The 21,853-nt window shown below is 52.1% G+C and overlaps 10 protein-coding genes across 10 annotated transcripts; 3 read left to right on the forward strand and 7 right to left on the reverse strand.

Annotated features, from left to right (window-relative positions):
- Window positions 1-375: 375 nt before the first annotated feature.
- Window positions 376-2,170, reverse strand: N7510_005462 (sugar porter family MFS transporter; the record flags this gene model as incomplete). Its single annotated transcript, XM_056977388.1, has 4 exons — window positions 376-666; window positions 719-1,136; window positions 1,194-1,930; window positions 1,988-2,170. 4 exons carry the CDS (start codon window positions 2,168-2,170, stop codon window positions 376-378), a joined length of 1,629 nt encoding a protein of 542 aa, XP_056833420.1.
- Window positions 2,171-4,147: 1,977 nt separating this feature from the next.
- N7510_005463 (flavin-containing monooxygenase) lies at window positions 4,148-6,070 on the reverse strand (the record flags this gene model as incomplete). The annotated part of the gene is made up of 1 exon (XM_056977389.1): window positions 4,148-6,070. One exon carries the CDS (start codon window positions 6,068-6,070, stop codon window positions 4,148-4,150), a length of 1,923 nt encoding a protein of 640 aa, XP_056833421.1.
- Window positions 6,071-6,522: 452 nt separating this feature from the next.
- N7510_005464 (ubiquitin carboxyl-terminal hydrolase) lies at window positions 6,523-7,248 on the reverse strand (the record flags this gene model as incomplete). The annotated part of the gene is made up of 2 exons (XM_056977390.1): window positions 6,523-6,867; window positions 7,024-7,248. The coding sequence occupies 2 exons, from the start codon at window positions 7,246-7,248 to the stop codon at window positions 6,523-6,525; spliced, it is 570 nt and encodes a 189-aa protein (XP_056833422.1).
- Window positions 7,249-7,793: 545 nt separating this feature from the next.
- On the forward strand, window positions 7,794-8,450 carry N7510_005465 (methyltransferase family protein; the record flags this gene model as incomplete). Its single annotated transcript, XM_056977391.1, has 1 exon — window positions 7,794-8,450. The coding sequence occupies one exon, from the start codon at window positions 7,794-7,796 to the stop codon at window positions 8,448-8,450; it is 657 nt and encodes a 218-aa protein (XP_056833423.1).
- Window positions 8,451-8,597: 147 nt separating this feature from the next.
- Window positions 8,598-11,137, reverse strand: N7510_005466 (uncharacterized protein; the record flags this gene model as incomplete). Its single annotated transcript, XM_056977392.1, has 18 exons — window positions 8,598-8,773; window positions 8,826-8,904; window positions 8,981-9,128; window positions 9,192-9,320; window positions 9,371-9,448; window positions 9,505-9,601; window positions 9,650-9,731; window positions 9,781-9,813; window positions 9,865-9,893; window positions 9,947-9,981; window positions 10,036-10,114; window positions 10,161-10,275; window positions 10,329-10,400; window positions 10,454-10,518; window positions 10,566-10,568; window positions 10,623-10,651; window positions 10,845-11,000; window positions 11,055-11,137. 18 exons carry the CDS (start codon window positions 11,135-11,137, stop codon window positions 8,598-8,600), a joined length of 1,488 nt encoding a protein of 495 aa, XP_056833424.1.
- A 1,397-nt stretch (window positions 11,138-12,534) lies between these two features.
- Window positions 12,535-13,065, reverse strand: N7510_005467 (uncharacterized protein; the record flags this gene model as incomplete). Its single annotated transcript, XM_056977393.1, has 3 exons — window positions 12,535-12,701; window positions 12,757-12,827; window positions 12,962-13,065. The coding sequence occupies 3 exons, from the start codon at window positions 13,063-13,065 to the stop codon at window positions 12,535-12,537; spliced, it is 342 nt and encodes a 113-aa protein (XP_056833425.1).
- A 603-nt stretch (window positions 13,066-13,668) lies between these two features.
- Window positions 13,669-14,687, reverse strand: N7510_005468 (putative short-chain dehydrogenase/reductase family protein; the record flags this gene model as incomplete). Its single annotated transcript, XM_056977394.1, has 4 exons — window positions 13,669-13,725; window positions 13,779-13,961; window positions 14,017-14,566; window positions 14,623-14,687. The coding sequence occupies 4 exons, from the start codon at window positions 14,685-14,687 to the stop codon at window positions 13,669-13,671; spliced, it is 855 nt and encodes a 284-aa protein (XP_056833426.1).
- A 385-nt stretch (window positions 14,688-15,072) lies between these two features.
- On the forward strand, window positions 15,073-16,750 carry N7510_005469 (glutamine synthetase family protein; the record flags this gene model as incomplete). Its single annotated transcript, XM_056977395.1, has 5 exons — window positions 15,073-15,505; window positions 15,554-15,810; window positions 15,871-15,923; window positions 15,973-16,662; window positions 16,720-16,750. 5 exons carry the CDS (start codon window positions 15,073-15,075, stop codon window positions 16,748-16,750), a joined length of 1,464 nt encoding a protein of 487 aa, XP_056833427.1.
- A 635-nt stretch (window positions 16,751-17,385) lies between these two features.
- On the forward strand, window positions 17,386-19,008 carry N7510_005470 (malate synthase; the record flags this gene model as incomplete). The annotated part of the gene is made up of 1 exon (XM_056977396.1): window positions 17,386-19,008. The coding sequence occupies one exon, from the start codon at window positions 17,386-17,388 to the stop codon at window positions 19,006-19,008; it is 1,623 nt and encodes a 540-aa protein (XP_056833428.1).
- A 1,208-nt stretch (window positions 19,009-20,216) lies between these two features.
- N7510_005471 (putative IgE-binding protein) lies at window positions 20,217-20,913 on the reverse strand (the record flags this gene model as incomplete). Its single annotated transcript, XM_056977397.1, has 2 exons — window positions 20,217-20,603; window positions 20,659-20,913. 2 exons carry the CDS (start codon window positions 20,911-20,913, stop codon window positions 20,217-20,219), a joined length of 642 nt encoding a protein of 213 aa, XP_056833429.1.
- Window positions 20,914-21,853: the final 940 nt, after the last annotated feature.

Below are 21,853 nucleotides of genomic sequence, written 5' to 3' on the forward strand. Positions count from 1 at the left end.
GAGATATTATTATAGTCTTGGAGTTTCATGTCTCAAAACACTCATACTAGAGTCTAATGCCTGTCTCTTTCTTGGCGTTTTTCATTCCATGTCACCTCAGTGATCTCCTGTATATGTCGGAGGGCAAGTTACAATGGTTACATGGTCTACCAAAACAAGAAGTGGAAATAACCTATTGTCATTCAATAGACTTGGATACACAAAACGCCTCATCAGCATCGTCATGGTAAACATGAAATCACATCAACGCATGGCAACACATGAGTGGTATGACTGTTAAACATCGTAACTGGCTTACATCATGGCGCATAAGAGGAAATAACAGATTATCATAGTCAAGAACAAAGCGAACCGATCAAAGAGTACAGCACATGGCTAAACCTCCTGCTGGGTGACCTGAGGAACGTCTTCACCACCCTTGCTCTTCTCTTCCAGACCCATCTCAGCGGCAAAGGTGGAGTGGGGAGTCCACTTGGCGGAGGTGCGCGGAGTAGTCTCCTCCATCATTTTGTCAACTTGTTCGAGGGTCAGGCCCTTGGTCTCAGGGATGAGGAAATAGGTGTAAACAAAGGCGCAAGCGCAAAGCGAACCCCAGATGAAGAAGACCTTGGAACCAAGGTTGCCCTTGTCGGCGTCGACCATGTAAGGTGTAATGACAGCGATGATCTATTGTCATTGTTAGCGGCGAGGGCCTCACGACATTTCAGATCGTACTTACGCAGTTCCACAACCAGTTGGACGCGGTGGAAAGGGCAACACCACGGGAGCGAATGGGCAGAGGATAGATCTCGCCGATGACAACCCAGGCACCGGGGCCCCAAGTGCTGGCAAAGAAGAAGATGTAGATGCAGATGAATGCAACCATGGCCGAAAGAGCATGGGGGTTGTTACCGTCAGTCACACCAATGATGGCGACGATGAACTGGCAGATGACCATGCCCAGAGCACCCCACAGCAGCAGAGGACGACGACCGATCTTCTCGATTGCGTAGAAGGAGAAGGGGGTGGAAAGGACATTGACGATGGTGGTGATCATGCTCAGCAAGAACGGGTTGGTGACGGCACCTTGTTCCTTCTGGAAAAGTGTAGTGAAGAAGCTAGTTCCGAAATAGAAGATGAAGTTGACACCGGTCCATCTGTTCATTGATCAGTAAGGGGAGATTGGAAGAGTGGGAAGAGGCAAAAGGACTTACTGCTGCATCATCTGGAGCGAGGTGCCCAAGATGGTGCGACGAATGTTGCTGTTGGGGTGGAAGATGTTGCCACGGAAGCAGTTGAGCCAGCTTGCGAAGTAACCACTCTCGGGGATTACCTGAAGCTCATACAGGTGGTTGGCTTCAATCTCGGTGAGCTCATCGTCGACAAAGTGCGAGTCCTCGGGCTGGCCGCGGATTCGGGCGAGGACGGTACGAGCCTTGACCTTGTCACCCTTGCGGATGAAGTAACGAGGTGACTCGGGCAGGAAGAGCAGACCAACACCCAGGATCAGGGCCCAAAGCATCTGCAGGGCAATGGGGATACGGTACGAGGCCGAGGTGTTGTAATTCTGAGTGCCATAGTCGACGCAGGACGCCAGCATCAAACCGATGGTGACACAAAACTGGTAACCAGACACCAAGGCACCACGAACCTTGCGGGGTGCAATCTCAGACATATACAGGATGATGATGGCAGAGACAAAGCCCATACCGAAACCAGCAATCAGGCGACCAGCAACCAGAAGACCCAGACTGCTGGAGGCAGTCTGAAGGATAACACCGATGGTGAAAATAATGCAGCCAGCGATGATGGTAGTGCGGCGACCGAACCAGTCAGCCAGGTCACCAGCGATCAGAGCACCGAAGAAAGTTCCAGCAGACAGGATGGAGACAATCAGGGACTTGTGCGACGCCGAAATAACAAAGGCACTGCCCTTGACGACGTTGGGGTCCTACAGATCAGGGTTAGATCGATGGACAAGGGTGTTGAGTGAAAGGGCTGTGCCTACCAGGTGCTGGAAAGTTTTAATGAAGTAATTCATTGAGGTGACACCGTTGATGTAGCCAGAGTCGTATCCGAAGAAGATACCACCGAAGGCCGCAAAGGCACACATGAGGTACGCCTTGAAGGTGACTGGCGCCTCCACACGTGAAGTGTTGCCGCCGGCCATGATGACAGCACCACCGGCCATGATGAACGAATAGAAAAGTGTATCAGGTAGATGGAGAGAACGAGCAAGGATGAGCAAAGATGGAAAGCGGGGAGTGGGCGTGTGAAGAGAAGTGAGAAAGTGGAGGATGGGGTGAAGGGAAAAGAGAGAAGAAGAAGACAGACAAAGGGAACCAGCGCACACTTTTATACCAGCTGGGCCCTCGCCCACTTAGGCAGGTACGACTGTCATGGGGTCAAGCACCCCACAGGAACCGATTGCAAAGCAGAAACATGAACGGACGGGTTGGTCTAACTACAAACACGGGGTAGTCGGCTATATAGGTACCCGGCCGAAGTAAATCATTTGGACAACGCGGTCATTCCGCTTCACGTAGTACATACATGTATCCTCACCCAGATCCAACTCCCTTCTCGATGCGCGTTGACGCGCAAGAATCTTCTGCACAAAGTAGGGTGTCCGGGGAAAGCCATGCCTCAACCACAAAGAGAGAAAGAGGGAGGAGAGAGAGAGTCTAGACCTGCCAGCCAACCAAATGCTCGGGTTGAACTCCACAAAATTCGGCTCCGGATTCGGGCAGCGTCGTGATTGGCCACCACGAGGAGGGCTTTCCATGGTTCTTGGTTTAGTTTTTACTTTTCTTAGCGTCTGGAAATTCAGACGGGAACACCAGTCGAGGAAGCTGACAAAACCCGGCTTACTCCCCCGGCTCAGCCTCCTCGCGTGAGGTGCTCGGCTGACCGAAAGAAAACATCCCGAGGTACCTGAGACAGTTCCCGTCTACCCGAAGTAAATCTGTCATGTAGAATATCGCCACGCTCGGCTTGACTTGACGTGCGCTCGGACTTGTCCAAGACATCCAGACGAAAGAACGGTGCAACCGACCAGAATTACGCGGCCACTTTTCTGGGGGATGATTCTGGGCCGTCCAATCAATCGGCCCGCGAAACCATCTAGTCGGATACCCCGTGCAAAATCAACCCATATTTTTACATTATTGTGGGGTCCCACAAAAAAAATTCAATATGGCACCAGGCCGCGGCCGCCCTGAACTTTTGGGGGAAATTCAAACTCAATTGATGGTCGGCCGGGGATATTTCCCCCCGGGGAATATCTAGACCTACGTTCTCGGCATTCGCCGGACAGAGAACGTACCGGGCGAGCCGTGGGTTCATACCGGATATACGGTATGCCGTGAAATGGGACCATACAACTTTCACCTGACACATCCACTTTTGGCGTCTCGTCTAGTTCCCGTGGTCTGCGGCAAGCCATTCTTGCCGTCATTTCATCTCCGGAGGCTTGGAGCACACAGACTATTAAGCCGACCCGGAATTGCCAGTGCCACATTAGAAATTTTGTCTCACTTCGAAAAAATCACCTAGTTAGTGGAGTCCCTACTAAAGCTTAATTCGAGAAAATTATTTTTCTGTGCGCATGGTGAAGGAACTAATAGCACATCCGGGAGGTATATTGGTTTTGCTAGATGAAATCCAGTTCCTAGGCTTGTCCAAAGTCTCCGTCGAGCCAAAAAATCTATGTTTTCATAAACCTGGATGCCTGTGAGTTAGTAGGTGGACCCTTGTTTACCAATGGCCAAGACCTGTCTTAAAGTTTGAGGGTAGAGCCAAGAAGGGTAGCTAACGGGTTTGAGTACGGTCGAGTTTTTTCCATCACGGCGCAAGATCCCGATATGGAAGGCCACGTGGAAATACAGCGGAGATCTCCACATTGACTTGCATTCCGGAGTATTATTCAAGCGTGATCTTAATAGCAGTTGCTAGCAGTCTTCTCTCGATGTGTGACTCTAGAGATAAAGATGTGAAAAGAAAATACCAAGCCGCAGTCGATACCTGGCCTGTTCAGATTCATCTTCAGAAGCAAATCTATTCCAAAATCCGAGAAATCCTCCCTTTGCCAACCGTCCACAAATGTAACAATTGTGGTGGGTAGAACCGAAAGAGAATACTAGCCCTCAATCCAAAAGATGACCTATCCTCATGCAGTCTTATCACCATTAAACACCAACCCCTCAAGCTTCCCACTGCTGCGCCAGTCCTCAATCCTCTTCGCATAACTCCCTACGCCTTCTCCCCAGACAGCGAATCTCGCAGCCACCATCTTCTCATGGTCCTCCAGCTTGTGTCCCTCCCGGTTATAGTAACTCGGCGTACAATTCGCGACACCGGCGAGGGCACGTGCATTCATGAGAATCTGCATGGACCAACCCTCCTCGGCCTCCAAGCTCGGTTCGACTGTGAACTTGGCATCACGGGCGTTCAATCTGGCCGCTGACTGCGATATTATGTAGGCAACATGGCTTGCCAGTTGATCAAGGACATAAATATGATTCGGGGAAGCGCCAGCCTGGTAGGGACCTGAAAGGAACAAATTGGGGAAGTCGTGCGTGATCACTCCGTGCAAGGTAGCAGGTCTGGATGCCCATTTATGTTGCAGGGTCTTGCCGCCCCGGCCGGTGACCTTCATGGTGCCTTTCTCTGTGCCGTTGCCGAGGTTATAGCCCGTGCTGAAGATCATGGCATCAAGTTTGATCTCTTTGCCACCGACAAGGACTCCATTGGGTGTCATCCCCTCAATACCACGGCCCAGGGTGTCAACCAGTGTGACGTTGGGTCGGTTGAATGTCTCAAGAAAGTTCTCACTGAAACAGGGTCGCTTGCACCAACCCGCGTACCACGGCTTCAGGAGATCTGCTGCGGCTTTGTCGGTGATTGTATCGTCGACACGCTTGCGAATGTATTCTTGGCGAATAAAGTCCACGCGCTGCATTTGTTCCAGGTAGTCTGGTTGTAGACCGGACGGACCGCCGATCAAGACACTGAACGACGGGAAGGATGTCCATTCGTCGTTCACCAGGTTTGTTTCCGGGAGGGGAGAAGCGTTGCTCACGAATGCGTTGAAATTCTCCATACGTTTCTTCTGCCATCCTGGACCATGCCTCTGGGTATTCTCAGCCCACCAAGCTGGATCAGTCGGTTTATTGTCGCGATGATCCACAGATGACGGCGTTCGCTGGAAGACGAACAGCTCATTTGCCCATTGAGCAACATGCGGGATAACCTGGATTGCAGTTGCACCCGTTCCGACGATTCCAACTCTCTTGTCGTACAATCGGTCCATTATGGGGTTCTCCTGAGTTCCTCCAGTGTATTCATAGTCCCAGCGAGAGGTGTGGAAAATGTGACCGCCATAGCTCTCAAATCCAGGCAGCTTGGGTATCTTAGGATCGTTGAAAAGGCCCATGGCATGGATTACGAAATCTGAGCGCAATGTGACTGGCTTCTGAGCTGCCGCGATGGGAGCCACTGAGACCATCCAATGCTTACTTCCGTCATCCCAGCTCATCTCATTCACCGTGGTATTGAAAATAGCCCGAGAAGTCAGCCCCCACTCGCTAGCAATGCGCTCTGCATGGGCCCTCAATTCCATCCCAGGCACATACTTCTTCGTCGGTATGTGTCCCGTTTCTTCCAGCAGCGGCATGTAGATATAGCTTTCGGTATCACAATGCAATCCCGGGTACTGGTTCCAATACCAAGTGCCCCCGAAACCGCCAGCCTGGTCTATCATCGTGATTTCTTTCGTAGAGCAGAAGCCAGTCTGGAGAAGGCGCACTGCATGCAACAAGCCTCCAAAGCCGGCGCCAACAATGAGAACCCGGTGGTGTTCCTGATGGAGAAGGGGATTGTGGTGGACATTTGTCTCCTCGGCGGGATAGGCCGGCCCTCCTGCAACGCTGCTCAGATCGATGTACTGCGCGGCACCTTCAGGACGATAACGCTTCTCTCTCTCAGTCTGGTATTTCTGCTGCGCCGCTATCAGAATGTCATGGTCGAGGGTGTCCAGGCTGGCGATGGCGCCATTTGGCTGGGCTGCAGGTGGCATGGAAGCGGAGGCCATTGCAGCATTCGTTTTCGTGGGTGAGTTGGAGAAGTAGATTATTTTAGGGAATCAATTGTTTGCTTTTTACATCTATCATCTCTCTAAAGGAAATCCCCAGCAGATTGACAGAGAATGAGGCGGAAATATCCAACCAAGGAACAAACGACGCGCGGAAGTTGGAGCATCCGCGCCCATCTTTAGTCTCTCTCAAGTTGGAAATTGATTTGAACATCAGATGCACTAAGGAGTGGACTCCGGAAGGTGCTTTTTCCGCTATCCGTTCATTACTAAACAATTGCAAAACAACAGCTTATTATAGGCGTGTGAGCTTCGTTTTTAGTGGTTGTGGTCGGAAATGATGGTCTCATAACAGATTCGGCCCCTTTAATTACTTGTAAATATCCGAAATATGGTTAGCCAGTGGCCCAATCGTCAAAAGTCATGCATGAGTTTCGTTTCCCAATGTTGCGCTAGGAAGAGTTTATCAGTGCAAGCAGACTGAAGCATCCCCCAGGACAACTGTTCATATACATTTTAAGGATATCGCAGCCCTTTTCTGACAAGGTATCTTCGTCATCTTCCAGGTTACCTCTGTATATTGGCCCCGTTCTGTCTCCATCTAACTCGTAGAGACAACCTGAATGCCGCACCAGGCATATATAGTGATGGTCAACTTCACTCTCGGCAGCAGGAGGCTCTGAAGTGCCAAACAATGCGGCTTTGCGATAGAGTGTATCCAGTTCTGGTGAATTATGCAGGTACTGGGCACGGTCGCCTGGTGTTTCCTTCATAAAACCGTCAATGAATGAGTCTGGCTCTACTCATTTCAGTTTGTATTATATAGAACTGAAGTAGAATATCCTACCGATCTTCCTATTGCCTAAAATGTTGCAAACACAATGCAATATGGCATACAGGCCGCAGGCGTTGTTTATAGTTTGTTTCAGCCAGAGAATATCTCCTTCGTAAACGCTATTTCCGATGCTCTGCTCTGCGTACGCAGGACAGTCAGGCAGAATGAGGACCAAAGCTTCGATAGGACTCTGGATTTCCAAACGAATGTTGTCCAATTGCTCTGTTTCGAGGGACCAAATATCAATAAATTTGAACGACTTAGTAACGCCAAGATTGTGCATCAAACTGGTGAATATTTTAGGATCGGATTCCAGAGGAATGAAGTGTTTTTCGTACTCCATTGTTGCCACAGGTCGTTAGGTGGAAATCAAGTGGTTAGGTGTAGGTTGGGTGGGAGAAGTTGCGCCACAAAAGCTTGCGGGTCAGCACGTGATAACTGCATATACTTTTAGAGCTAGAGAGCAAAGAGTGAACTAAAAGCCAGGATGAAATGACACAAATGGCAGATATCCGCGCGAAACTCTGTCCATAATAACAGTAAGATCGATATTATGTGACTAATTCACTTGCCCGCTCAATGATGAAGGAAGGGTGTCTTTTTCTATTTCCATATTCATTTGGACCACCTCCCAACTCTCTCTCCGAACGATAGAAGCAATATTTGCCAGGCTAGAAATTTGGACAAGTGAATGGTTCCATTCCAGTCAACTAGTGAACTGGATTTCTACCTCGGCATCTCCCGCGGCCCCCACCAGAAGGTGGGCGGCGATAAAAAAAGAATGGACACCACCTCAACCTCCTCATTTCTCAAGATCGCAACCTCAATCCCATCCAAAGACCAGAGATAATTATGACACAACTCGCAGCAGCAATACTCGCCGCAGCAATGCTTGCAGCAGGCTACATAACGATCAAATGCTTGACACCCCCAAATCCAGCCCAAAATCGCCACAACACCGACCGCGTCAGCCTAATAGTAACGGTTATCACTCCATTAATGCGCCTCGTGATCGTGGGATTCATATATCACGCGCTCCTCACAATCCTCCCCTCATACGCGCCAGCCCACATTCCCCAGCTCTGTCCAGGATACCCAACCATCAACGTCGCCCTCTTCACCTGGAACGCGACGACCGCGTCCTCGCTGGCCGCCATCTTCGTCGGCGGATACATACGTCTCGCGGCCTATAGTGGCCTAGGCCGGTCATTTACCTTCCACCTCACTGCGCCGGATCACCTCATTACGGATGGGATTTATCGCTGGATTCAGCATCCCAGCTACGTGGGGCTGGCGTTGCTTACGGCTGGTTGTGAGGGATTGTTTCTGAGGTGGGATGCGACACCGGCTTGTTGGGTGAGCGAGGAGGTCCTGGCGAGGTTGGATGGGTGGGGTGTTTCCGTTATTGTGGGTGCGTTGGTGTTGAATATTGCGATTTGTGCTGCGAGGGTGAAGGATGAGGAGGACATGTTGAGGGGGCAGTTTGGGAAGGAATGGGAAGAGTGGCATCGTAAGACGAAGAGATTTGTTCCGGGGATTTTCTGATTATAAGAGGCTCGTTGATCACTAGGTTTCTATCTCTAAAAGATAATATACTAAATTGGTATACACAAATAATCCACATTTTGGATCAAGCGCTGGCGCCACCTTTCCCTGGCAAGGCTGGCTATACCACGCCCCGTCTCTTACTTCTTACTTCTCGTCCGTTTCGGTCCCGGCCGTATGTCCAACCTTCGACTCGGCGGGCAGGGTATCCAGTCCTTCAATAGCCAAATCAACACGAGGTCCCGTGAAATTCTTTCGTCCGTCCACAACCCACTGGAACACGGAGATCATAATGATGACAGCGAACGCAGCAATACAGTAATCTTCAATGGATGTCAGTATTATCATTAACACGACAAGATGGGTACCTCATACTCATATTACTCCCCGTAAGTTTACGATCAGGAGGGAAGACAAACAACACGGTCGTCAGGGAGATATACGACAAGGCAACCTAATCAGCAGTCCAGTTATTAGTAAAAATCCAGCTAACTCAGACATTATGAATATCTTTAACGTATAAAGCTTACAATGTCAACCACCCATCCAACTGCATTGGGAAGCTTCCACTTCCCCGGCGGAAGGGCTTTGCGGCCCTGCAGACAGTTAATTGCGATAGGTATTCCGTAGGAGAGGTCGAGCGCAACGACGGACGCGGAGATGATGGCGTTGAAGGCGCTGTCTGGTCAGCGTCAAGGCATACATGTTTTGGATTGGGTAGAATGCATTGCAGCAACTTACCTTGAGGAACCCATAAAGATGCAGCCGAAACAGATGACCACAACGACGCTCAGCATTAGTGCATTCAGCGGCAACTTCAGTGTTGGGTGGACAGTGGCAAAGAATCGGGATGCGGGAAGACCACCGTCACTGTATTTGTTAGAGGAAGAATTGGTTGCTTAATGGCAGACGAAACTCACCGTGCAAATGCAAAAATCATTCGACTGCTAGTGGTCATGACGCTGAGAATAGCATAGATCATGCAGACGAGAGGAAGCCTATCCAGACAGTGTTTAGTCAACTACTCTCCACCCTAAAGGTTACAGCGACGTACACCAAGAGACAGATCGCACCCGCGCGATTCCGGGTTGCATCGTAGAGAATCTGCAAAATCGGCCCCGCTGCTGAAGTCGTGACTTGATTCATGGGTCCTGCTACGAACAGCAAGCAAATCAAAAAGATTGAGCCGGTAAAAGTACCGATAGCCACACAGGCGACCATAATCTTGGGTCCTTCGGTTGCAGCATTGGGGACTTCTTCGATCATGTGCGCGACGGCATCCTGAGAGGATTAGTTCTGTAGTTCGATGGGTGGGTGGGTGAGTTCTTACGAATGCAGTCACTCCGAGACCTCCTTGGAGCAGCTGGTTCTGATGTTAGTTGTTTTGAGTTGTTGAGGTATCAAGGTGACATACTCCGAGTAGCCACGCAACGCCATCCGGCCCTAAATTTAATTAGGATGTATTTTCAGAAAGGATGGATGGGAAATAAACTTACAGCCAGTTTTATTAACAAAATCGCAGAACACAAAACTGGCGAGAAATTAGTTAGCATCTGCATATAGCATTCCAGACTGCAAGACTTACTATGCTGAATTGAAATCAGGGGAAGCACAAGCAAGGATCGTGATAGAGACAATCGCAAACCCGCCAATTGACCATGCAACTAGAAGAATCAGTAAGGGTGCCAAGCACCAAGGATATTAACATACAGGCACCGCGATATAAGAGTGGAAGGACCGCATTTCCGAAGGCGTTGATGACAAAAGCGCCTACTGTTAATCCGATATAAATGAGGAACTGATGCCATCGCTTTGCTACATAGTCCTGTTGAATGGTTAGTATTGACCCTTACAAAAAAGGGAGGTGACCGTGTATACCTGGTGCATCAAAGAAATACATCCCACGATGAGCTGGCTTGAAAGCAGCGAGTTGGTAGCCACGAGGGCGACCTGCCAACCAGTCAATTTTGTCTTGGCCAAAGAAGGAACCATGGTGTATCTACCCAGCCCGCCACGTTGATCCAGCCCGTGATCCATGAGAGAATGGGCACCCATTTTGGCCACGAGACTGTTCCGTTAGGATCTGTGTACTTCGAGTCGAGAGGATGAACATACTGACTATGTAAAAATTCGGTTAGCAAGAGCATGACAGACCAGTCTCAAAGCACTCACCTGCAACCCAGTGATACTGTCCACCCGCACTGCATCTGCCATTTAGTCCAAGTCCACGATTCCCAAAGAACAAGACAGGAGTATCACCCACGTCGGATACGCAGAAAGAAACTCGGCCAACGAAGCCGCAATGCAGAGATTACAGAATCCCGCCGTAATCAGACCTGGACCGGTGGTCAATTATTGTATATCCATAATGTCACGCAATGCCTATCCACTCACCCCACACCACGCTGGTACTGCCCCCGGAGTCCAAACTGATAGACAAACTTGCCGACAGCGCCGTCCACGACTAGATCCATAATCAGTGTTGTGAATGATAAGAATAAGGGATTGGCACGGACATTCAGCACGGCAAACGCCAACCCCAGCATCGACCTGCATCCCGAGTAAGTCTATAGGCGTGCGTAATTGATAACGGGCCAATCGTACCAAGTCGAGAAACGCCGCTTTAGCTCCGGGCGATGGCCCATAGCGGCCAATTGGGCGTCGTCATCTTGGCTGATGTCCTTCATGATGTGGTGCCCTAACTATGAGTTGCAACGATCGGAAATCGAAAACAAAAACACGCGAAAAAAAGAAACACCGTCTCTAATAACCATACTACCAACCCCTGTCGGCACATCCGGACTGGCGATGATGCGGGGAAGAAATCCATGACACACAGCAAGGCTTGGTTTTTGCCCCCGAAGCTCCGATCCTGTCGCCCAATAACGATGCAGGAACAGCCAGTATCTGACCCGCAAGCTCACTCAATCGCCCGTGCCTGGGATCATCCTCGGCTTGGCTTCCCCATTTCATCTGGGGCGCATGTACCTGCCGCATTGCGTAAAAAGTGCGTTGGTGTTGATAAGCTGCTCTACTCTAATTGTGTTATTGATGGTGTGGATCGGGTGATAACCTTGGCGAATTGACGGTGGACGGTCGTGCGACGGGGGCTATAAGAGGGGGAAAGAGAAGGGGAGAGTGTCCACCGCGTGGACTGTCCAACTTGGTCATTCCTAATATCATGGTTTATTCATCCAAGACATGGATATTGGCGGATGCACTGGCTCTCCCATGCGTGTCGACCTCCATTCCCAACTCGCGCGATGACACTGCAGCCTGCACCAAGACGACGGTCGCGATCCTGTGAGCATGCTACCAAGATCTCAGCCAAAATCTTTAGAATTGCTGAACATGGACTAAGACCTCGGTAGGGGAGGTGGAATGGCTGGTGTCGCGGCGGCCGTAAGTTTTTTTGAATACTAGCAGACAAACACAATACAACCGTGGATAGACTCTGGTTCGTTGGCGAGGCTACTTCCGCGCCGTATTTTGGGTTCTTGCATGGTACGTCCTTTGAGGAGCTTAGTGCCGGAGAGCAGATTGCGCATATGCTGCGCAGGCAGTGTAGCAACGTTAGTAGCACGGCTGTGGATTGTGGGGATCGTGTGCACTATCAGACGCTTCATGGGTCGTCGCCACCGGCGGATTATAGTGTTTTTAATGGGTGGCCTGTTAGTAGTTTTTATGAGGGTTGATGGAGGGTGGAGGCATGATTCGTGGGAGTGATCGGGTTGATACTTATGCATATATATATCTTCTCAAAATGAGCCAGTCTAAATATAGCCAATATGTAGAGGATATGTATGTCTCTGTTCTCCTATTCCCCATTGAAATCCATAATATGTGAAAGAGAAAAAGAACTGCTGTAGAACACTGTCTGGTTGTGATATCACAAATAAAACTCCATCCAATGAATGCTGCTAATAAATAGCAATGCAATCCACTCGAAGACGCCCATCGAGCAGAATCAACGCCAGCGCCACAATGAATACCTCAATCCCCAAGACTACCAGCGTCCAGGGATCATCTACTCATCAGTCCATCAAAATATCCATCCGGGCGTAACCCCCACATCCACACCACATCACCGCACCTCATAAGCATCCAGCGCCTGCTGCACATCGCGCAGCGACTCCTTATCCCCATACGCATCCATGAGCTGCTGATTCCGCGCCCACCGTATCTCTTCTTCGCGGAGTTGCTGTTCTCGGCGGGATACCGCGGTGAGGTAGTAATCGTATGCGACGAAGCCTGTCACAGTAATCCATTGGTTAGTATATTGTTGGTTATAATAAATATAGCTAACCCGGGGAGGCGGCGAGGGAGGGGAGGGAGAGAAACATACCCAGTCCAATTGTAGCGATTAATGGGATATACCTAAACAAACACACGAAGTAGTTGTTAGTTGAGCACGCGACCACATACAGACATATCAAGAGAGAACTGAATTGGATTCAGGGCATGAGAATATGGGGTGCGACCGATGAATCGGGGCTAGGGGGCTAACGTACCACCGCCGCGCACCGCCAGTCCGGGGTTTAAAGGCGGGCCCGCTGCTCGGGGCTGGCCGGAATGAGGGTGATTTATTTGCGCCGGGGAAGGTGAGATGGGACATGTTGGATAGATCAAGTCATGGGATAATTGCATTCAAGACAGTCGACTGTGATGGATGAGTGGAGGTAGGTTGAGAAGGGAAGAAGGAAGGGGTCAGTTAGTGGTGAGAAAGGTGGCGCAGTGAGCGGCCATCCTCGGTTTAAAGGGATGGATTAGTGTGTTCGGGGCCGGAATGCGGGATGGAGGCGGGGAAATTGCCGTGCTGAACTTCCATGACGTGAGCTGGTGGGACGGGACCGTGGGTCGACGGTTATTCTATGCGTGGGTTATTGATGATTCCTGGATTGATTGATTTAATCAGGTTTCAATGGTTATAATTAACTATAACTATGGCCGCGTGCTCACCGGGCTTTACGATGGGAGGTTGTATCGGGGGGAGCGAATTCGTTGACATATTTCATATCTGCACAGGGTTGTTTTAATAATCAGGACATCTATTGTATTCCAATACTCTGTTACAATCCAACGCTTTTTGTTAAAAAATTAGAAGTTGTCTTGGGATAAACTCCCGAGATTATCCTTACTGCGTGTAAAGACGAGATCATGCCACACTGCATCTACAGATCGGTATGGTGGAAAAAGTCCTAGCCGCACAACACCTAGTTTAACGGCCCAGATTCTGCGGCGCAGGAGCAGCGGGACCCTCCGGAGTCACATACGCCTACAATAGGAGTTAGACATCAATCTCACAATCTCAGAATCCCCGAAACTCACCTTGGTCATCCCACCATCCACGACAAAGTCCGTCCCATTGACAAAGCTGCTCTCGTCGCTGGCCAAAAACACAACGGCGTGCGCCTGCTCAATGGCCTCGCCGAATCGACCGGTCGGGAAGTGCACTTCGCGCCGGAGGCGCTTGGGCTGGTCATCGCCGAGCCAGTCCTGCAGGAGGGGGTGCTGCGGACACACACATGGGTCAGAAGAGTTCCTCTCATTCAAACAATTGCAAAACAAAGACATACTTGAGCGGAGCAGGGCACAGCGCATTGAACCTGAATCCCTCGCGCGCATGCACAATCGCTAATTCCCTCGTCATAGCCAGCACGGCGCCCTTACTAGCCGTATATGCCAACTGGGGCGTCGCACTGCCCACCAGGGCAACGACACTCGCCGTATTGATAATGCTCCCTCGCGCCTTCTTATGCCGACGCAGACTCTGCACAGCATGCTTGCAGCCAAACCACACGCCCTTGACGTTGATGTTATGCGTCAGATCCCAGATCTTCTCGGGGGTATCCACGGCATCGGCATCGTCGGCATGCATGATCCCCGCGTTGTTGAAGATCACGTCTGTGCCGCCCCAGCTATCCTGCGACTCGACCATAGCCTGCACGTCGGATTCCTTGGACACGTCGCACTTGGTCGACTCGATGCGGCCCGCGCCTGGGACGAGCTCTTTCACCTTCGCGACCGCTTTCTCGAGTGCTGGAGGGGAGATGTCGGCCATGAGCACGTTGGCGCCTTCGCGGGCAAAGAGGATGCTTGTTTCGAGGCCGATGCCGCTGTGAGAGGTGGTGTTAGAATGCATGGAAGGTGATAGCTAGGCATTGATTCATACCCTCCAGCACCGGTGACGATGGCATTCTTGCCTTGGAGACGACCTGGGGAAGCGGTGGCGGACATAGTGTTGAACTGGAGAATTCGATTAACCGTGGATCCATTGTTGAGTGCCCTTAAGTACTCACCAGTTCGTCAGTGTACAGGTGGAAGTCTGTGAGTTGCAGACCACAGCTTCCCCTACATACCGCGGGGCACGTGGGGGGGCTTTACGTAATGCGCGAGGGGTGTCGGGCATGGGCACATGATATCACGGACTGTTATCTCTCTCCAGTGGCATCGTGAGACGGCAGACCCTCGGTTGGAGCTGGCTGATAAGTGATAAGCAAGACTGTGTCCAGCTGGGTTATCCGTTTCGAACCCGGTAAGCCAGCATCTGATATCCCAGAGCACCCACGCGGACTGACTGCTCACCCCCACTTAGCACCGAGCACTTCAGCTGTTCCTGACCATGTCGTCTTCAACAGACCCCGAGGTCACCGCCTCCAATGTCGCTCACATCCTCCAGAACGACCGCAAAGTCAAGGTAGCTGGCGTCGACGTGGACGGCATCCTGCGCGGGAAACTCATGCGCAAGGAGAAGTTCCTCTCCATCGTGACCGAGGGCTTCGGCTTCTGCTCCGTGATTTTCGGCTGGGACCAGCACGATGCCACCTACTACCGCGAGCTAGCCATCAGCAACAAGGAGAACGGATACCGCGACCTGGTCGCCGTGCCGGATCTCAGCAGTTTCCGCCGCATTCCCTGGGAGGACAACGTGCCGTTCTTCCTGGTTAGTTTCTTGGACCCCGACACGCGCGAACCGGTCTGTGCGTGTCCACGGGGGTTGATGAAGAGCACGGCGGCGAAGGTGGAGGCGGGGGGATATCGGGCCATGGCTGGAGGTGGGTAGTCCAATGGCATCCACAAGCTCTCGTGTTGACCTTTCCCAGCCGAGTATGAATTCTACCAGTTCCGCGCGCCGGGCGACTATTCCACGCCGGAACGCGCTGCGTCCGCGACGGCCAGTTTTCTGCAGACGAACCCTGCGAATGCGCTGCCTGCACTGACGGAGGGAATGTTTGGATACTCGCTCACGCGACCCATTCACAACCAGGATTACTTCTATGGCATCTTTGATGCGTGCGAACAGTTCCGCTGCGATCTTGAAGGGTGGCATACGGAGAGTGGGCCGGGCGTGTTCGAGGCCGTGAGTTGAAAACTGCAGTGGGCTGGGCGAGCATGGGCTAATCGGTGGTCGGGTATGCAGGCATTACAATTCGGAGAGGTGAAGGAGATGGCCGATAAGGCCGGGCTGTTCAAGTATGGTCTTTTGGGACTGGGTCGTGTTTCCCAGCTGACTCGTTTTCAGATACGTCGTCAAGGCCTTCGGCATCAAGCATGGTATCACGCCGTGTTTCATGGCCAAGCCGCGTCAAGGGCTCCCCGGGAATAGCGGGCACATGCACATCTCGCTCGTGAACGCAGACGGCTCGAATGCCTTCCTGCGCGATTCCCCGGACCCGTCCCCGCCTTATCCCGATGTCGCGCATCTCTCCGACCTGGGACGGCACTTTCTGGCGGGGCTGCTGGACGGGTTACCGGACATCATGCCGCTCCTGGCGCCGACGGTCAACTCCTACAAACGGCTGGTCGAGAACTTCTGGGCCCCCGTCACGGTCTCATGGGGACTGGAGCACCGCGCGGCATCTATTCGGCTAATCACGCCGCCCACCGCCAGCCCCAAGGCCACCCGGTTCGAGGTGCGCACGCCCGGCGCCGACACCAACCCTCACTTCGTCCTGGCGGCCATTCTGGCGCTGGGGTGGCGCGGAGTCGAGAAGAAGCTCGACATCCCTGTGCCCCCGCTGTCCAAGGGCGAGGAAATGGGCGGAGCCAGCGACACGGGCGTGCGTCTGGCCAAGTCGTTGAAAGAGGCCACGGCCACATTCATGCGGCCGGACAGCGTCGCGCGGGAGGTGTTTGGAGATGCCTTTGTCGACCATTTTGGAGGGACCCGGGAGCACGAGGTGCGGCTGTGGGAGGAAGCCGTGACGGACTGGTTTGTTGATCCATCCCATTTACATTGTTGGGATTACATATACTGACAGCCTCGCAGGGAGCTGCGGCGTTATATCGAGACGGTTTAACAGGATATGAGATGATACCATGTAGTGTAAATAGTGGCAATTTCTTGATTTGAGTAATCACATGTGCATCACATGTAGTGTGTCTCATCACCTCCCGGAACAAGTCGGACAGGGGAGTCAGCCTGAGGCCATAGCATCAACCGCGGCTTAGGTTTGACTCGCTCACGGGAGAGTTAGGAGCCCACGAGAACCATGGCCAGCCATACCTCACCCTGCATCGTTGATCTCATCCCACCGGCCCCCCTTTTCATAATGACCATTCTATAAAACCCCACGGTCGGCCCTGACAGAAAACCGCACATTCACCAGGCCGAGAGGACTCGGGCTGCGGCGCATCCCGATCGGGAGCCGGGCAGAGAGGTCAACATCGGCCGAGAGGGAGGGGGAGTTTCCCGCGGAGAACTGTAGAGGGCTGGTGGTCAGGTTAGGCGGTCAGCCCTGGCCGAGCTGGCCATTGGCTGGGTAGCTATCGGGTCGGCGGGTGAGCGAGTAGCCGCGGTTGTTTCTGCTTCTGACGTATTCCATCTCCGCAGGTCGGACAGCCGGAACGGTGGGGGGTACGGAGTATATAGTTGATTGAATCATCACTTTCTGCTCCTCATTACGCCTATCTCTCCCATCTCACTTCTCCCAAAATGGCCCAAATCGAGTCCCACCTCAAGGATGTCGCCATCCTCGGCGCCATCCCCAATGACGCCCGCAAGATCCTGACCAAGGACGCTTGCGCCTTCCTGGCCATCCTGCACCGTACCTTTAATCCCACCCGCAAGGCCCTGCTCCAGCGCCGCGTCGACCGCCAGGCCGCCATCGACAACGGTCACCTGCCCGACTTCCTACCGGAGACCAAGCACATCCGCGAGAACGATGCCTGGAAGGGCGCGCCCCCCGCGCCGGGCCTGGTCGACCGCCGCGTGGAAATCACCGGCCCGACCGACCGCAAGATGGTCGTCAACGCCCTCAACTCCGATGTTTGGACCTACATGGCCGACTTTGAAGACTCTTCTGCTCCCACCTGGGACAACATGATCAACGGCCAGGTTAACCTGTATGACGCCATCCGTCGCCAGGTCGACTTCAAGCAAGGCGGCAAGGAGTATAAGCTGCGCACCGACCGCACTCTTCCCACACTGATTGCCCGCGCCCGCGGCTGGCACCTGGACGAGAAGCACTTCACCGTCGACGGCGAGCCTATCTCCGGCGGCCTATTCGATTTCGGGTTGTACTTCTTCCACAACGCAAAGGAGCTCGTGTCCCGCGGCCACGGACCATACTTCTACCTGCCCAAGATGGAATCCCACCTGGAGGCCCGGCTGTGGAACGACGTCTTCAACCTCTCCCAGGACTACATCAGGATTCCCCGCGGTACGATCCGCGGCACGGTGCTGATCGAAACCATCACCGCCGCCTTTGAAATGGACGAGATCATCTACGAGCTGCGCGACCACTCCTCGGGTTTGAACTGCGGCCGTTGGGACTACATCTTCTCCTTCATCAAGAAGTTCCGCAACCACCCGAACTTTGTCCTCCCCGACCGCTCAGACGTGACCATGACTGTCCCCTTCATGGACGCGTACGTCAAGCTGCTGATCAAAACCTGCCACCGTCGCGGCGTGCATGCAATGGGCGGCATGGCTGCCCAGATCCCCGTGAAGAACGACCCCGCGGCGAACGACAAGGCCATGGAGAGCGTGCGCGCCGACAAGCTGCGGGAAGTGCGCGCCGGACATGACGGCACATGGGTTGCGCACCCGGCTCTGGCGGCAATCGCGTCAGAGATCTTCAACAAGCACATGCCGACGCCGAACCAGCTATTCAAGCGCCGCGAAGACGTCGTCAACATCACCGCTAACGACCTGCTAAATACCAACGTCCCCGGCAAGATCACCGAAGACGGCATCCGCAAGAACCTTAATATCGGCCTGTCTTACATGGAAGGCTGGCTGCGCGGGGTTGGCTGCGTGCCTATCAACTTCCTCATGGAGGATGCCGCCACTGCCGAAGTATCCCGCTCGCAGTTGTGGCAGTGGACCCGCCACAACGTGACCACTTCTGAAGGCAAGCGCGTCGATAAGGCCTACGCTCTGCGTCTGCTGCAGGAGCAGGCTGATTCGTTGGCGTCGAAGGGTCCGAAGGGGAATAAGTATCAGACTGCGGCGAAATATTTTGCCGGTCAGGTTACGGGTGAGGATTATGCGGATTTCTTGACTAGTTTGTTGTACAACGAGATCTCGTCGGCTGGTACCGCTGCGAAGCTGTGAGCAGGAGGGATCTCGTTGGACATGGCGAGCTTGATGATCATGAATACCCCTTTTTCCTTCTTTCCTTTCCTTACGCTCTTGCTTGTTTCCGGTGAAGAAGACATGACGTGATCTATCCCTCCCTTTGTTTTATGTTTATGCGCTTGCATTGTTGTACAACAGTCATTGAATCTGCATTGAATACTTTCAAATTGTCTTTTTTTCTTATTACTGTGCTTGATATAAAAGTTCACACACTTTGATAGTTCCTGCCATTGGATTGAGTAGAGATAATTCCGGGTCTATCTGAGAGGAGAATCATCAGTTCGGGCAATGCAGGCAAACCCTGGCCCGTCTAAAGCTCATCATGCATCTCAATCGTCAATTGACTGGTCCAGCTATCCCTTTCACCACATGGTCGACCGAATCGAAGAGGTTTTGAACTTGGTTCCAGTTCTCTGCATCTTCACGCTGACATTTCATCTCATCTTGTAAAGGAGAACGAGCAGTCTCCTTCCATGCCCATCTTTTTCCAATACCTACGGTGAAGGGAAACCCCCATTGCTTAGTGTAGATCGTCGACAAGTAAGCTGGAAAGGGATGTCCGACTATGTGGTACAAACAGGGATGCTCGTTATACTAGGAACTGTATCTGGTAGATGCTGGTGGCCGGCTAGGAAGCCAATTGGCAAAAAAAAAAAACATACAACAGTCAGGATTCGCTGGTGGTCACCCACCCAACTACTAACTGACCGGCGTGTGGCTTAAGTACGGCTGAGCGGACGGGAAGCCCTGTTCTCCACACCCTGTGGTCGTATGTATCAGTTTCGGAGTTAACTATAATGATATGTGAAATATAGCTAGCCTGTACAAATAAGTATTGGTGAGTGCGCAATAGACAAGACGAGAAACCGGGTGAGAATCACCCTTTATACATATCAAGAGCCAGTGCAGATGAGTGTCCAGATTTAGACTGGAAAGTACTTTTTGGGTCAATGAACAATGAGGATTCACCACAATGCGGATATATATTGTTAAGGACAGACAGTGGTTATGATCAAATCATGGTAACCTCACATGATGCAAACTTGATATAAATATACATTATTTTTGCCCGTCTTTCCAAGTAGCCACCTAATTGCGCACCTGCAATTGACTATAACAAAAAAGCATCGGGACTTATTTTCCAATCTCATGCGGAAGTCGATGAAGTCTCAATCGTATCCAATTTAGACGTACTGCCAAGCCATACCCTTGGTGGAGTTGGCTGGGACAGCAAGGGCATCGAAGCCAAGGCAGTCGTTAACATTGCCAGTGGGAACAGTAGCATTGCGCAGCGCGGCGAACACCTGATACTTGGTAGCGGCGGTGGCGGCACGGCTACGGAACGGAGCAGCAGTCGCGTTCTTAGCCGGAACAGGGCAGGCCATGAAGCCGGAGGCACCCCAGCCGGTATAGGACCAGTAACCGAAGGAGCTGCTAGGGCTGCTGGGAGGGGTGTACACGAAGGGGCCCTGAGAGGAGCCAGTAGGCTCGTAGGCCGAGTGTGCCTGGGTGAAACGCAGAGCTCCACGGGGGTCAACATAGATAGCCTGTCCACCAGGGACCTCGACATCCTGATTGAGGTGTTAGTCATTTCTGGACTATGATCGTGGGATGGAGGATACATACCAAGTAGTGCTCGCCGTAGATCACGGTCTCGGTGCTATTGGGGCAGTTGGGGACGACCTCCGAGGGACAGTAAGTAGCAGACTTGCCACCCAGCCAGAAGTTAGAGCCGGACGCAGTCAGAGGCTCAAGGTGAATGGGAGAGCCGGAATGGGCCGCGATGACACCGAAGGCACCATTGGAGCTCTTGGACGAGTGGTGGGATGCCGGCAGAGCGGCGACCAGAGGGATGATGGAAAAGAGTGCGGAAAACATCATCTTGAATGAAATATGAAATGTAGAGAGTGGTAGTTGTCAACAAGAAAGAATGTGTCTATTATTGATTCGTGATAAAGAAAGATCTGAGCAGGCGGGAGACGCGATTTATACCTTGCTGCGTTGTCGGGACAGTCCGTCCAGGTATGTATTCTTCTCGAGCCGATCAACATCGATCGAATCAGGTACCAATGACATCGATGGAGCCTAGAAAAATTATATCACTCGTGTGGCTAAGCTTAGCCACTCATCAGAGACACGCCTCCGTCCTCCGTCCTCCGAGGCGGAATGCTCCATCCCGAAGGCCAAACTTAGCAATAGAACGAGACCAGCTGGACCCGTGGCCAATGTCTTGTTGCCTAGGTCTCCATGTATGATCTCAACCAGGGACGACACTCTCCTAATCGGGAAAGGCACGGTTTTGTCTCCACCAATGCTAGCGCCTGGGATGGAGTGATCGACCTTCTGCAGGCCGGGATTTCGCCACACTTATCTGGAGGACCAGGATTGTAAGATGATCGCAATCGTATTCGGTCTGTTTTGTGCGGACTATGCCGTGTGTAGTCCACACACGATGGATCGGGCGCAGAATAATAATGGTACACACGGCTTGAGAAGATGAATCGGGCGCCGACCCCTGAGACTGGGTCGTTTCGGACAAATCAATTCATAGGAGATACGAGTAACGATCAGCAGCAGTTGTCTTGGAGAAGTGGAGACATCCGCTTTCTAACTCAGGCAGAGAAGAATTTGCGAGAACAAATGTGCTATCTTCAGTGTGGCTTAACTTCCCGCGGATCCACTTTGTCTCGGGGAATATGCCAGCCTTGACATCATGCAAGAGTTGTGCCTGAAATGGAGCGTGCAGTAGCGATCAAGGTACACTGCACGTTGTCGTTAGATAGGGGTTGCAGCGAAAGGCAAATTATCTAGCGAGTGAATT

The sequence above is a fragment of the Penicillium lagena genome (genome assembly GCF_028827675.1).
Source record: "Penicillium lagena strain IBT 129212 chromosome Unknown utg000003l_segment0_segment0, whole genome shotgun sequence".
Classification (NCBI taxonomy): domain Eukaryota; kingdom Fungi; phylum Ascomycota; class Eurotiomycetes; order Eurotiales; family Aspergillaceae; genus Penicillium; species Penicillium lagena.